Here is a 13,173-nt window from a genome sequence, read left to right on the forward strand (position 1 = left end):
GCTGCTGCTGGCCGCCTGCGGGGCGGCGGGGCGCTCCCCCGAGCCCGGGCGCCTGGGTCCCCGCGTCCGGCTGGTCCGGGCGATGCCGAGTCCGCCCGCGGGGCGCGCGCTGCCCGGCCGCGGCGAAGACGGACAGGCGCGCGGCGCGGAGCCCGGCGCTCCGGCTCCCGGTCCCGCTCCCGGTCCCGGCGAGAACGGCGCCCCTGCCGCGGGCCAGAGGCGCTGGGCGCGGGCGGCGCCGGTGGCCGGAGCGGCTTCGCGGGCGCAGGTCTCGCTCATCAGCACGTCGTTCGTGCTCAAGGGGGACGCGACGCACAACCAGGCGATGGTGCACTGGACGGGCGAGAACAGCAGCGTAAGTGACCTCCGCGCGCCCCCCGCGGCCCCTGGCCCGGACTCCTGGGAGCCCCCCCACTTCTGGACCTCTCCGGGGTCACCCCGAGCGTTCTCGGCCACTTGGGGACGCGAGTCATCTCGGCGGCGCCCCTGCTGGCCTCTGACCACCGTTTACTTGGGGAGAGGTCCCTGGATATGTGAGCGCACCGCCTCACATCGGAGGACATTCCCACCGATTTCCGGGACCCTGAGCCACCTCAGGGGCGCCCCCACTGGCCTCCAGATCCCAGGTTACGGGTTGGGGGATCTCCAGAGGCTTTGGAACCCTGGCCACTTTCGGGCGCCTCCAGGCCCTTTAGGATCACCCCCAACTCGGTGTTGCGCCTTGATCGCCTTCAGACTCCACCCGGTCCGCTCAGCTTGGGAGTTTGGCTCCAGGACCCCTTCCACCCTGGTCTGCCCCGGACCCAGCTCGTGGCAGGTCCGCGTCTGATTCTGGAGCCACCCCTCTCCCCGGATTCTCCTAGGGTGACCGGCGCCTATCTTGAGGTGCCGCCGCCTGGCGCACCTGGATGCGCCGGGATCTGCGTATTCACTGAGTTGGGCGCCACGCCGCGCTCCGGACCCGCGAGCGGCGAACTCCCTGCCCTCCCGCCTCCTTCCCCGCGACTTTGGCCTCGTTCCAGCTGGGAGCTCGACCCCGACTCCCCGCTGCCCCGCAAGGCCACTTCTTTTCGGGTCCTCCGGCGCCTCCTTCCACCAGCGCTGTGGTTCCTACCCCTCCGAGATCCCGCTCCATCCTTTTCGGTGGTCCATCCCAGGGGCATGGGGATACCCTCATATTCTTCCCCTGGGGGGTGCCTCAGCCTCGCTTCCCTCCCTCCCCCCGCCCCCCGCCTGATCAGATGACCGGTGGTCATGCTGGGGTCACCTCCAGGCAGCCCTAGGCGGGTCATCTCCAGTTTCAGGAGGGGGAGTGCTGTAGGGAGGTGACAGCTGTGTGTGCGTGTGGGGACGGGCTGTGTTGGGAAAAGAGATGGGAATCTGCCCTCCCTCCCTTCCATCAGTGTCTGCTCCCTGTGCAATGGCTGACCCCTGGCTGTTCTCCTTGACCACTGCTCCCCAAAGTCCTGAGGAAGCAGCGGAGGGCCGGAGCCCCTGCATCCATTGGGAGAGGAGGGGCGGGCATCCAGCACTTCCCTAGCCAGAAAAGGGGTGTACCTGGGGCTGGGTGACACTGTCTAGCCCTGCTGGGGTCCTCTGAGGTGGGGGAGTCTTCTGGAGAAGGGAGAGATGGCGGATGGACATGTCAGGGTAGGGTGGGCACTGGATGGGCGTGATTTGTCCAGAGCCCACTGCCCTGCCGGCCCCCTCCCCAACCAGCTGGGGGCTGCTGGGGTGCAGATACCAAGCCTCAGGTCTCTGGTCATTTCTGCCATCTCCAGTCACACTAGAGCCCGGGGCGGGGGGCCAGGGATGGAGCTGACTCCCTGGGCAGTCGGGGCACAGAGGGGGTGCTTTACAGAAGGCAGCAAGGAGCCCCTCCCTAGGAGAGCACTGGGGGCCATCCCCGTCTGCATCTTGAGAGAGGGGTCAGACCCCAGAGGTGCAGCTGGGCCCAGTGCTTCAGTCCCCCCCCCCCATCCTCCTGAGCAAAGTGTGTCCCATAGCTTATAACTGCAGCTGTAACTCAGGGCCTGAAACCCAGGAACCCGTAACTCAAGGAACAAGCGCTGAAAATCAATTTTGTGGAGCCAGAATATCTAAACCAAGCCCCCACCCCACCTCCACCTACTGAGGGTGTTGATCCAGCAGCTTACTCCAGTCCCTTTGTCATTTTAGCTTCATGAGGGGAGGTAGGGGTGAAAAAAGGGAGAGAGAGACACTGAGAGGTGGGACCAGCCTCCGAGGTGGGGCCAGCGTCTTCAGGACTCCCGGACACCCCACCCACTGGCCTCATTCTGAGCTCAGCTTCCTTGGAGGGAGTGAGCCGGGAGCATGGGCCAGCAGGGCTGGGGCCCTGGGGGGTCTGTCAGAGGAGTCCACCTGGCTTTGCTCCTTGGAGGCGGTGGCTGGGTTGAGCGACTGGCTGGGCTTGTATCCTGACTGCTGGCAGGTGAATGCTAGGAGAGGGGACTTGGGAGTGGGGCATGGGAGGGGTGCTGGCCTCTCTTTAGCGGGGGTAGGAAGTCCAGAACTGGAGCGGAACTTTGGGAGGTGCCTCTCTCCTCTGGCCACGGGGAGATGGGAGGGCAGAGATGACTTGTGGGAACCAGGGCGTGGCCTGGCACCTAGCAGACACTTAGGAGGTGGAGCCAGAAGGACCTCATTACTGTTAGTGAGGGTCAGCGTCTGTGGGGTGAAGGGAAGGCAGACAGCATAGGAGTGCTGACCCAGGCACTTGGCTTAAATCCCTTCCCACTCCTACTCCCCCCCCCCCCCCCCCCACTATTCTCTGGAATGGGAAGTTGAGGGAGGCTGGAGTTCTCCCTGGAGACACAGAGCGTCCTTGGGCTTGGGAAGCGGGTGATGCTTCAGGAGTTTCACCTTGCCTGGGGAAACTCAAGAGGAGTGAAAGCTGGAACCGGGCGCTCAGTAAAACCTTTTTCTAACAGTTATTTCTCAGTGCTCGACGCATGGGTGGCACTGTGTCTCGGCACACCAAGTGTCTTAGAAATGCGCTTTGCTCCCTCTGTTCTCAGCTGGCAGCCACAGGGCCAAAGATTTTAGCCAGGATTCTGCACTTGGTTTCACCTTCGCTTGAAAGCACCGTCTTTGAAAGCTACAACCAGAAAGAAACTCACTTGAGGCCAATTTGCTGAGTGGAGTCTTTTAAAATTTTTATTTCATTTCATCTGCCCAGGTAGAGAAACCCAAGAAACTTCGCTCTGCAGATGTGGTCAACGTGAGCAGAGAAAGCGTTTGCCTTACCCCGTCAGGTGTTTTCAAAATTAAAAAAAGCATTGGATGAGAGGGATAGACTTTTTTGAATGGTATTTTAGGCATCCGCAGAAAGGAATCGTGGGATTCAGGCGGGTTCCAAGACAAGCCCGTGTGGCCGCAGCCCTGGGAACATCTGTGCATCTTCCCTCCGAGGCTTGATTTCTTCCCGCTCCCGGGGAGATGTGGAAGGGGCCTCCTAGGAAGTTCAAACACTGCCTTTCTGTCTGCCATTTCGCTGTAGAAACAAATTGTTAGGTGCGAAATTAATGTTTCACTGAAACCAACTGGCGTCACCTTTGATGGATCCAGAGCGGGTTCTGCGCCTTCCGAGCCGCGCTCAGAAGCAGGGGTGTGATCTGAAGGGGATCAATAGCACAGAGTGCTGGGCTCTGCTTCCGGGGTCGCGGTTTCAAGTGACCCCAATGGGACTGCGGTGTGCCCAGCCCCAATTTTACCGTTGGTGGCAAGTTGCGGTTTATTATGCTTATTTTAAGCACAGCTCACCTGTGCTCCTCCCCCCCACAGCGCTTGAACTTCAGCTTTGATGCCTTAGTGGACTTGACCGTGAGCTTCCACCGGGCAGCCTTGTCGCTATTCATCAGCAGATCGCCTCTCTCCCCTCCCCTCCCTACCCCTCCCGCTCCGCCTCTGCTCTGTGCTGTGTCTGCAAGGTTGGGGATATCCAGGCGAGTGGTTGGCAGGGGTAATTCTGAGCCGATCTCCACCTTCTCTGCTCCGGGGTCTTGAGGAACCTGCTATTTGTGCATATCTTGCACCCAGAGAGCCAGGCTCCGCATCGGAAGTCTGGAGCTGCTGAAGGTGGGAACTGAGTCGTGACACCTGGCAGATGTCAGGCTCCTGGAAGGCAGGTGCATGAGCTTCCGGGGTCCCATAACACAGGGCCTGAGATGGGTGGGGCGCAGACACAGACACAGATGTCCTCGAAGGTCTGGGGGCTGGAGTCCAAGATCCAGGTGTCGTTAGGTTCTTCCTCTTGAGGCCTCTCTCCTTGGCTCGTAGGTGGCCGTCATCTCCCTGGGTCCTCACATGGTCTTCTTCTCCCTGTGTCTGTGTCCTGATTTCCTCCTCTTTGAGGACACTAGTCATGTTGAATCGGGGCTCACCCCAGTGAGCTCATCTTACCTTAACCCCTTTTTAAAAACCCGTCTCCGAATACAGTCACATTCTGAGGTCCTGGGCTTAGGACTTCAACATGTGGTTTTTTTGGGGGAGGGCTCAATTCAGCCCATAACAGCAGGGAAGTGGTCTCAGTTACCTTTGTGTCCCCGAGCTCAGAGTAGTCCTGTGGGGAGAGAAGGATGGACACGAACAGCTAAGATAGGTGAGCACTCTCTGCCCCAGTGCGGAAATCGGGAAGACTGCATGGAAGAGGGGGTATCAGGGTGGGTCTATAGAATGAGCAAGGGGAGCATATGGGAGACGGGGAGGAATTCCAGGGGGCAGGAACAGCTTGAGAGAAGTCTGGGAGATGGGAATCTGAAAATGCATATGTGTCGTATAAGGAGACAGTGACTGCATTGTGTGTGGAGAGAAATCAGAACAAAGAAGTTTGGAAAAAACTGGTTGAAGTCGGCTCCTCATGGATCCCAAACATGAGGCTGGAGAGCCCAACGTGGCAGTATGGGGTGGTGGTTATTAACGCCTAAGCCTTGGAGCCCGCTTGTCTGGGTGTGTGTCCTGGCCCTGCTCTTTGCCGGCTCTGAGATCCTGGACAAATTGACTCAGCGCTCTGGCCTTGGTGTCTTGGAACTGGGGGAGTGAAGGCTCCTAGGTTGGTTGTGCAGGTTAAGTAGGATAATCCACGTAAAGTGCTTAGACGGGAGCCAGGCCCATGTCAAGAGCTCAGTGAATGCTATCAGGGTCGGGCCTGAGTTTCAGCGAGCGCCCCAGGGGCAGTGTGCAGGGGGGGTTGGTGAGGGGCTGCAGAGGTGAGACCTCAGATGGAGGCTCAGAGAGGAGGCTGTGATGATGGCCAGGCCCGGACCAGGACCCTGGAGGGGGCAGTGGGACAGGAGAGTGGGTCTGAGAGAAGATTCCATGCGGGGCGGGCAGGCCGTGGCCGCCCCTGCCTGGCGGGCCTCTCTCTTTCCCGCGTGGCTCACGGCCAGCCTCCGGCGGCGCGGAGACCGTGAGGCCTCTTACAAAGCACTTCAGGTTCTTGAGTGAACCGGTCCAAATCTGGCGACGGAGCAGATTTGTAGTCTTGCGTCTGACGGCTGTGGTTTTGTGATGACAGCTCCGTTCCACTCTCGGAGGCGAGCCTGGTGGCCCCAGCCCCCCGGGCTCTTGTGTTTAAGTCTGCTGAACTTCCCGTGTGATATTCTGGAATTCCACACCGTGGGGGCCTCCCGGCATGTTGGTGGCGGGGGGAACTGGCCTGGAGAGAGGGGTCTGGTTCTCGGGTGGCTGAGCTGTGACTGGTCAGTGTCTAGATGGGGGGCATCCACCCAGAGGAAGTACCTCTCTGTCCTGGTAGCTTCCACCAGCGGCCACCCAGAGGGGACAGAGGCAGACAGAGGTCAAGGGATGCGGTGACCAGTGCTGAGTACCTGTCATGTTTGCTGGCAGGAAGCTGGCTGTGCAAGCCTGTCGGGGACCCTGGGCTTGGCAGCTGGATCGAGAATGATGAGAGAGCGAGGGAAGCCTGCGCTGTGGGACAGGTGACAGTGAGTGGAGATGTGCGCTGGGCGGGCAGAGTCAGGGAACATCCTGGTGTGCCAGCCGGAGGCCTCAGGCTCAGGGGGACGCCTGTCCTGTGCCGAGGGGCACCCAGGGTCTTCTGCATTCTCTCTGTGCTGGGGGCACCACATGAAGGCCTCACATTAGCCCTCAAATCAGCTGCTGTCTAGAGGGTCTGGGGAGCCAGTGATGGCGCTGGGGATCCAGTGACAAGCAAAATCAGTCACGGCTCCTGCCCTGGTGAAACCTTTGATCTGGACTGGACTTCATGACAGAGTGTCTTGGTGCTATGTGAATCCAGAGGTCAGGGAGGACTTCCTGGAGGAGGTGATGTTCAAGCAGCTCTGAAGGGTGACTGGAGTCGGTGTCACCTGGGCTGAGGAGGGGGTTGGGATGGTGAGAGCATTAACGCCTAGGGAAAGGCACGGGGTTCTGAAAAGCCCAGAGCACCATGGGCACAGAAAGGACACACCCTCAGTCAAGAAGCCTGGCAGAAGGCATAGAAACAGCCCCGTTAATAAAGTTCCTGAGCACGTTGGCACAGGTCTACTTTTACTTTAATAAAGTGGCTATTTAATTTGTAGCCGCACGAGGGTTCCTGAGAGTATTTTAAAGAGGTCATAAATTAACTTCATTCTTCTGCACGCCCCTTCAGACTCGAACGCGGCCCTGTGCGTGCACAGGCCTCCTGAAGAGTGGCCAGTATTTTAATTCTGATTGTATTACTATTTGTGAGAGGCAGGCCGAGACTCTCGACATGACGCCAGGGAGTACAGAGTTGGAGCAATTAGAAAATAAGCCGGGCTCGTGCCGCGGGTCCCTGTGCCCTTCCCCGTGTAGGAAAACACGACGGGGAGCTGGAAAATTGCCTTCCATTTGGGGGCTTCCTCATTTGTGTTTTTTCAGCCTCCAAAGAGTGAGTTATGTATAGATTCTTACGAACGGCCCATCCGCCCTCCCCCTCCTGCTCCTGAGTTTGCACCGGTGCTTTGTGGAGTGGGGAGAAGCCGGGCTGCGGCCACTCTTCCCGGCCATCCTCCCCCGACCCTGCTTTGGAAGGCCAGGGGACCCTGCTCTCATCGCTGGGGCGGCAAGGCCTCCATCCACGGCCTGCGTGCGGGTCTCTTCAAACAGCCTGCTTTCGCTATGGCGGTCCTTCGAAAGCCTCATCCTGAGTGTGAGCTTGGATTCCATGCATAAAAGAAATGCTTTGTAAACACAAAACTCATCCCCTACGGATGAGACTGCTGGCTTGCACGCGGAGACTTTCCTAGAGGCCCCACCACCCCCACCCCTGCTCCTCCGGTTCTGCCTCGTGGCTGGGGGGGCGGGTTGTGGTGCCTGCACCGCCTGCCCCTCGCCACTGCAGGTTCCCGCAGGTGCAGACCGACCCTGACCTGCTCGCGGGGTTGTAAACTTAGGTGACTGCCCTCAGCCTCCCCGTGAAGCTGCGACGACAGACTGACTGATATACAGCCCGTTGAGAACAGCAACAAAACCCTTTCTGCTGAAGCCCCACTATTTGGGGACACTTCACAGAGCACATATTGTGCTCATCATCTTTATGTCGATTAAGCTCCCTTTGTCGTTTTAAACCTTTAATAGGGACGCTAGAACGTGAGCTCTCACTGGAGAACTGAAAAAAAATTTAACTCCGATGTTCTTTTGAGGCGGAAAAGTTCCTTCTCATTTTGCATCTCTGCAGCAGTTACTGTTTGCACAGAAAATTACAATCATTTAATTAGTTTCTTCTCACACCAGCTCGAAGATCTTAAAATAACGGCACTCTCTTTCCTTAGTAATTTTCCCGCAAAAGCAGATAATTTCCTGCAATGTTGAGCTCAACTCCAGCAGGGCACGTGGGTTGCAGGGTGCCATTTCCTGATGCTCAGAGATAAATTAAGTTCAAATTAAAGTAAGAAAAGAGCCGGGCCGAGTGTGGCTGCTTCTATTCAGATCAATTTTAATTCAGAAGGACTGCTGTGTGAGTGTCTGCGCCCTGGTATTTCTGAAGTGCCAGGAATAGAGATAGCATCTCTCAGGCCTCAGTGACAAGACAGCGGGGTCACCTCGCTGCCTCTGCTTCTGGGGTCATTTTATCTTATAATAACAACTGCTCATCATTTACATAGTGCTCCTGATTAGTAACAGTAACGTTCATAATCACAGCCCCCATTGACGTGCCCATTGCTGTGTCAAGCACATCCATGCGTTATCTCGTTTGGTCCTGGAAACAGTGCGCAAGGTGGTACGATCTTATATTCACTTTACAGATAAGTCAGGTTCGCAGCGTCGAGCGGACTTGCCTGAAGTCACGCAGCTAATAAGAGACAGGGTTCGAACTCCTTCACTCTTGAGTGCTTTTTTTTTTTTAGTGCAAGAAATATTGTTATTCCTTTTTCTTTATTATTATTGTTTAATTGGGGTAAAATGCAAATAGCATAAAATTTATCATCTTAACCATTTTTAAGTGTACACTTCAGTGGCATTAAGCACACTCATCTTGTTGTGCAGCTGTCGCCACCATCCGTCTCCAGAACTTTTTCGTCTTCTCAAATGGACACTGTCCCCATTAAACAACAACTCTCCATCCCACCTCCCCCAGCCCCTGGCCCCCGCCATCCTACTTTCTGCTTCTAAAAAGGTGATGACTCTGCGGACCTCATGTAAGTGGAGTCGTGCAGTATCTGTCTTTTTGTGACTGCCTTATTTCACTGAGCATAATGTCCTGGAAGTCCGTCCGTGTTGTGGCACGTGTCAGAACGTCCTTCCTTTGTAAGGCCGAGTACTGTTCCGATGTGTGGACGCATCACATTTTCTTGGTCCATCTGTGCAACGAGGGATGCTGGGCTGCTTCTGCCTCTCGGCTGTTGTGAGCAACGCAGTTGTGAACACGTGCAGGGTGCGCAGATGTCGTTCAAGCCCCTGCTTTCAGTTCTTTGGGGCGCATCCCCTGGAGCGGGGTTGCTGGATCGCCTGGGGATTCTCTGTTAATCTTCTGATTGAGCCTGAGGTTTTAACCACAGCAGAGATCGCTCTTGTGTCTGCCTCGAGTTTTGCCTGCTTGCTGGTTGGTTGCGCGGTTGCAATCCCCAAAGAAACCCCCGCCCCGTGTTTTTGGAGGAGAAATACTCACGGCGTTAAAGGGGATCCTGTCGGTGGAGAGGACACAGCAGCGAGTCCGTGCAGTGGGAGTGGCTCTGGTTTGTTTTTTCTTCTGATAACCCCGGGATTCTGCCATGTGTGACCCAAGAGAGGGGGCTGTGCTCGGAGCCCCGGAAATCCAGACCGGCCAACGTTGGAAAGTCGGAAGTGGGCTGCGGGACCAGATGTCCGGCTGGGGGTGGGATCAGACTCCTCCGGGAGGTGCCATCTGGGAGCGGCCACTTTCCTAAGGTCAGCAGCTTGCATTTCAAGTTCCAGCACCTTTCGCCTCCTCCCTGCTTTGCGGCTCTTTTCCCCATTGACCACCTCATTGACCTGTTAAGTAATTCAATTTTCACTCCGTAAAAATAAAGCACTCAATAAAAAATCCTGTGTTTTTCTCAATTTATTCCCATCAATACCACTTAACCCATCCAAGTTTATTCTCTGATTTATCATTTGACCGTTGAGTGGGGCTTCAGGGTGTTTATTTTGATCCCCGCAGCTGCCCTCCGTCCGTGATTTGTGGCAGCTGCTGTCTGCCTCGCTCGGGGGCAGGCACTGCGGGCCACCAGGACTCACACAGAGGGGCTTCCAGGCTCTGAGACCCCCAACCTGGCACAGGGGTTCTTGGCTCTCTCTGTGGCAAACACTTCCCTCCCACCCCAAGTCAGGAGAAGCCCATAGAACTTTCTCAGAATGTAGTTTTTATAATGAACATAGAATAAAATATATAGGGTTAAAAGGAAATCAATTCTATGGCAATCAAGTTGTGAAAATACGAAAACTAATTTCTCTAGAAAGACATCAACGAGAGGCAGCAGCCGGCGTGGTAACTGTGACAGTTTTGAAGTTGTGACGAGCGTAAACGACATTTCGAGATCGGCAACAACTGTGACGTGCCACGGAAATAGCTGTGGTTCCTGTCGGTGACAAAGCCCCAGGCCCTGGTGACACCATTGTGACTTGTTGCTTACTTTATGATGGAAGGAAATGCCCAGTTGTAGTTGGGGCTGGTGTAAAGAAAGAGGTCATTGTTTTCCATCCAGCTTCTTGGGCCCCTGAATTCTGTGGTCCTCAGGAGCCGGCAGAAGGAATCGCAGGCATGTGGAAATGATGATAATTCGATGTAGCATATGGCTCGTGGGAAAGAGAAGGGACGGACAGACCCCGTGGGAATGATTCTCTGCCGCCCCTGCCCCCCATACCCCCAGCCCCTGCTCCCAGCGTCCTGTCTCCCCCAGACCCTTGCCCTTCCTTCGCCTTCACAAGCCCCTAAGGGTGTGGATTCCAGGGGATGGGGGCGTTTGTCCATCTGTCCTCCCCTGTCCCCAGTGCCTGGTGCTTAGTAGATGCTCAGTGAACATTTGACAACTTATGGAATGAGTAGGATAGGAAGTGACCGTGGGTTGAAGGGCAGTCAGAGCTCAGAGGCCCAGCCACTTCCCTCTCTGCTGAGGAATCTGGGAAAGACCAGAGCATGGTCACCCCTGTCAGTCACGGTCAGCAATTAGTCCCCACCCCTGTGCAAAGAGGATCACAATGCCTTCTCTGCAGAGCTGAGAGCCGCTGGAGAGTCTCGAGATCTGCTTCCTGCCCGAGAGGAGGCAGACAGAGGGACAGCAGTCCAGAAGCTTCTGACTCATGGTGGTGGCTGTGCAGCTGGCCCTGGTGCCCCCATGCATCCCGCTGGCCAGGCCCCTGCCCCTCGGCCCCAGTGGGTTTGCCAGGAGCCAGGGCGCGCGGTGGTGAGAAAGCACCAGTTCCAGAATTAAGTGGGGGCTTTTAAATAGCATCCCTGGCCCCAGCCTCATTTCACTTACAAAAAACAAAACAGAAAAGGCAAGAGATGGTTTGGTCTGCTTTTCAACACAGACAGACAACTCTGGGCTGGTTTAGACACGAGGACCTTTCAGGGAGAGCAGCTGGGGAGAGCCGGGAAGTCGGGGTCTGGAGAAAGGGTCCTTCTGGACATGATTCGCCCGCTTCTTCGTCCATCGTCAAAGCCCCCTGAGCGTGTCCTGTGGCCAGCCTCCCAGAGGAGAGACCAGGCTCCGGCAGGTCCCGGAGACCCTTGGGAGGGAGCCCCCCCAAACCGCCGTTGTCCGTGTCGCCTTCGTTCCATGTCCATGAATGTCTTTTCTTCACAGTCCCATGAGCATGTTCCCTTTAAAAAGGTGGAAAAGGTGCTGTTTTGGGGCTGGGGCCATGGTGTTGCGGGCTCCCCTTACGCCCACTCCTGCCCAAGAGGGTGAACTGGCCCTCGGGGTTCCCCCTGCGCCTCCAGGGCTGCTGATGTGCCGGTGTGAGGGCCCGGGCTGCACAGGGAGCTCTGATCTGGGGCGTGTGCCCTGGGCCTGCTGGGCCTCGGTTTCCTGATCCCCAAAGGGGCTGCCAGCACCTGCCCCTCCCCCCTCATCAAAGGGAGGGTGCAGGGGCGCCTGGCACGGAGGGCGGACGCCCTGCCTCAGTCCCCACAGCCGCAGAGGTGGTCTGCCGGGCAGCTCCTGCCGTGCCGGGGAGATGGCAGTGGGGACCGGAGCTTGCCCCCTCTCTTTAGGGGAATTTTACGTGGTTCTGTTTTCTCCTCATTTCCTGAATAGTTTGCTAAAGTGGAGCAGAGCCCAGCAGCGTTTTGTGAAACGTTCGGCTCCGAGAGTCCACTTTTAGAGAAAGTATTTCTCGCTGACATCTGGTTTTTCACAAGTTTCCTGATGTGGATAATGGCCTGGAATGCTCACCTCTTGAGATCGAGTCAGACTTTCTTTCCGTCTCGCCTGAGGCTGAGCAGAGGCCTGGGCGGTCACGAGAAAATCGCAAACCTGCGGTCTTTCGGGGCTGGTCTAGCGAGACAGGGGCTTCGGGGCTCTCTCCCCAGAACCCCACCTCCGGCAGCTTGCCTGAACCGTCCCCAGGGCCCTCCCTGGCACAGAAAAAGCAGGGAGGACGAGCCCTGGACACTGAGGTGGCCCCTCCCTGCCTGGCCGCCTCCCTGCTCTGGGAGGGGGAGGAGGAAGACTTGGCTGGGTTGGGCGCTGGTCACCTTGACCTCCGAGCTGGGAGAAGGGAGGGGGCTGGGGGCCGTCCATGTGGCATGTTGGGGAAGGAAGCAAATTGCCCTCAGTTCTCCAGGCTGCTCCAGATTCCTGCTTTCCAGAGCGTTTCCAAATGACCTCTCAGCGACACTGTCCACTGAGCGATTCGGGGAATGACTGCAGGGCAGGGCTTGGCAGAGGGACTGGAGGCAGGCTGGTCTTCTGCTCTGCCCCTCCCCGCGCCTCTGCAGACACATTTCCCGCGCCCCCTCCCCGTGGGCCAGGCTTCGTTGTAGGCACACTGGGCACAGAGAAGCAGAAGGCTCGCCTGGCCTGCCCGGCGCCCTCGGCCTCTCCGGGAGATGGGCAGGGACACCAGCGATGGGAGTGTGGTGGGCACAGCCGGGGAGGGGGCAGCACAGGGGCCCTGGGAATGGGGCATTTGCGTTTAGGAATGCTCTGAAGCCCTCGTCTTGGGACAAGGCTCTCCAGCTTCTAGCACGAGACCCCTGCCCTGCTCCCTCCATCCCCGAGGCTGCTCCCCTGGATGGCTATGCCATGTCAGCACAGCCATCAGACACTGACCCAACGTCCTCCAGCTTCACATTCCTTCTGCAGGAAGCCCCAGTGCACTGCCTGTCCATGTGCTGGGCACCTGTCGCCTGACCGGGGCAGAGGCCTGCCTGCCACCCGCATGCCGTGTGGAGTTCGTGCAGACATGATTCCCTGAGCCCTCGCGGCTCCCCAGCAGGACTTGCTGCGGCTGGTTTAAGGACGAGAGGCTGTGGCTCTCTCCTCTTCCGCCTCAGTCTAGGTCCCAGCAGGGCCCCAGGGCTGCTTGATCTCGCCCTGTGTCTCCCTCCAGGTCCCCAGAGTTTGTTGTGGGCTCATCAGTGCCCTCTCTCTCGTCCCATAGCTGAGCCTGCAGCCCTGCCCCAGTCTGGGGTCTTGTGAGCACTGAGAGGGGCTCTGAGAGGCCGGCTGGGTGTGTGAGGCCTCCTGGCTCCCCTGCCCT

The 13,173-nt window shown here is 57.5% G+C and overlaps 1 protein-coding gene across 1 annotated transcript in view; it reads left to right on the plus strand.

The window, feature by feature from the left end:
• Window position 1: 1 nt before the first annotated feature.
• The window catches only part of SORCS2 (sortilin related VPS10 domain containing receptor 2), a gene marked incomplete at its 5' end in the record, with an annotated part of 487,825 nt that continues 474,653 nt past the window's right edge, over window positions 2-13,173 (plus strand). Inside the window, one exon of the mRNA XM_046655787.1 lies at window positions 2-355. Coding sequence (XP_046511743.1) covers window positions 2-355 — 354 coding nt within the window. The remainder of the gene's footprint in view (window positions 356-13,173) is intronic.

This window comes from Equus quagga, chromosome 3 (assembly GCF_021613505.1).
Source record: "Equus quagga isolate Etosha38 chromosome 3, UCLA_HA_Equagga_1.0, whole genome shotgun sequence".
NCBI lineage: Eukaryota > Metazoa > Chordata > Mammalia > Perissodactyla > Equidae > Equus > Equus quagga.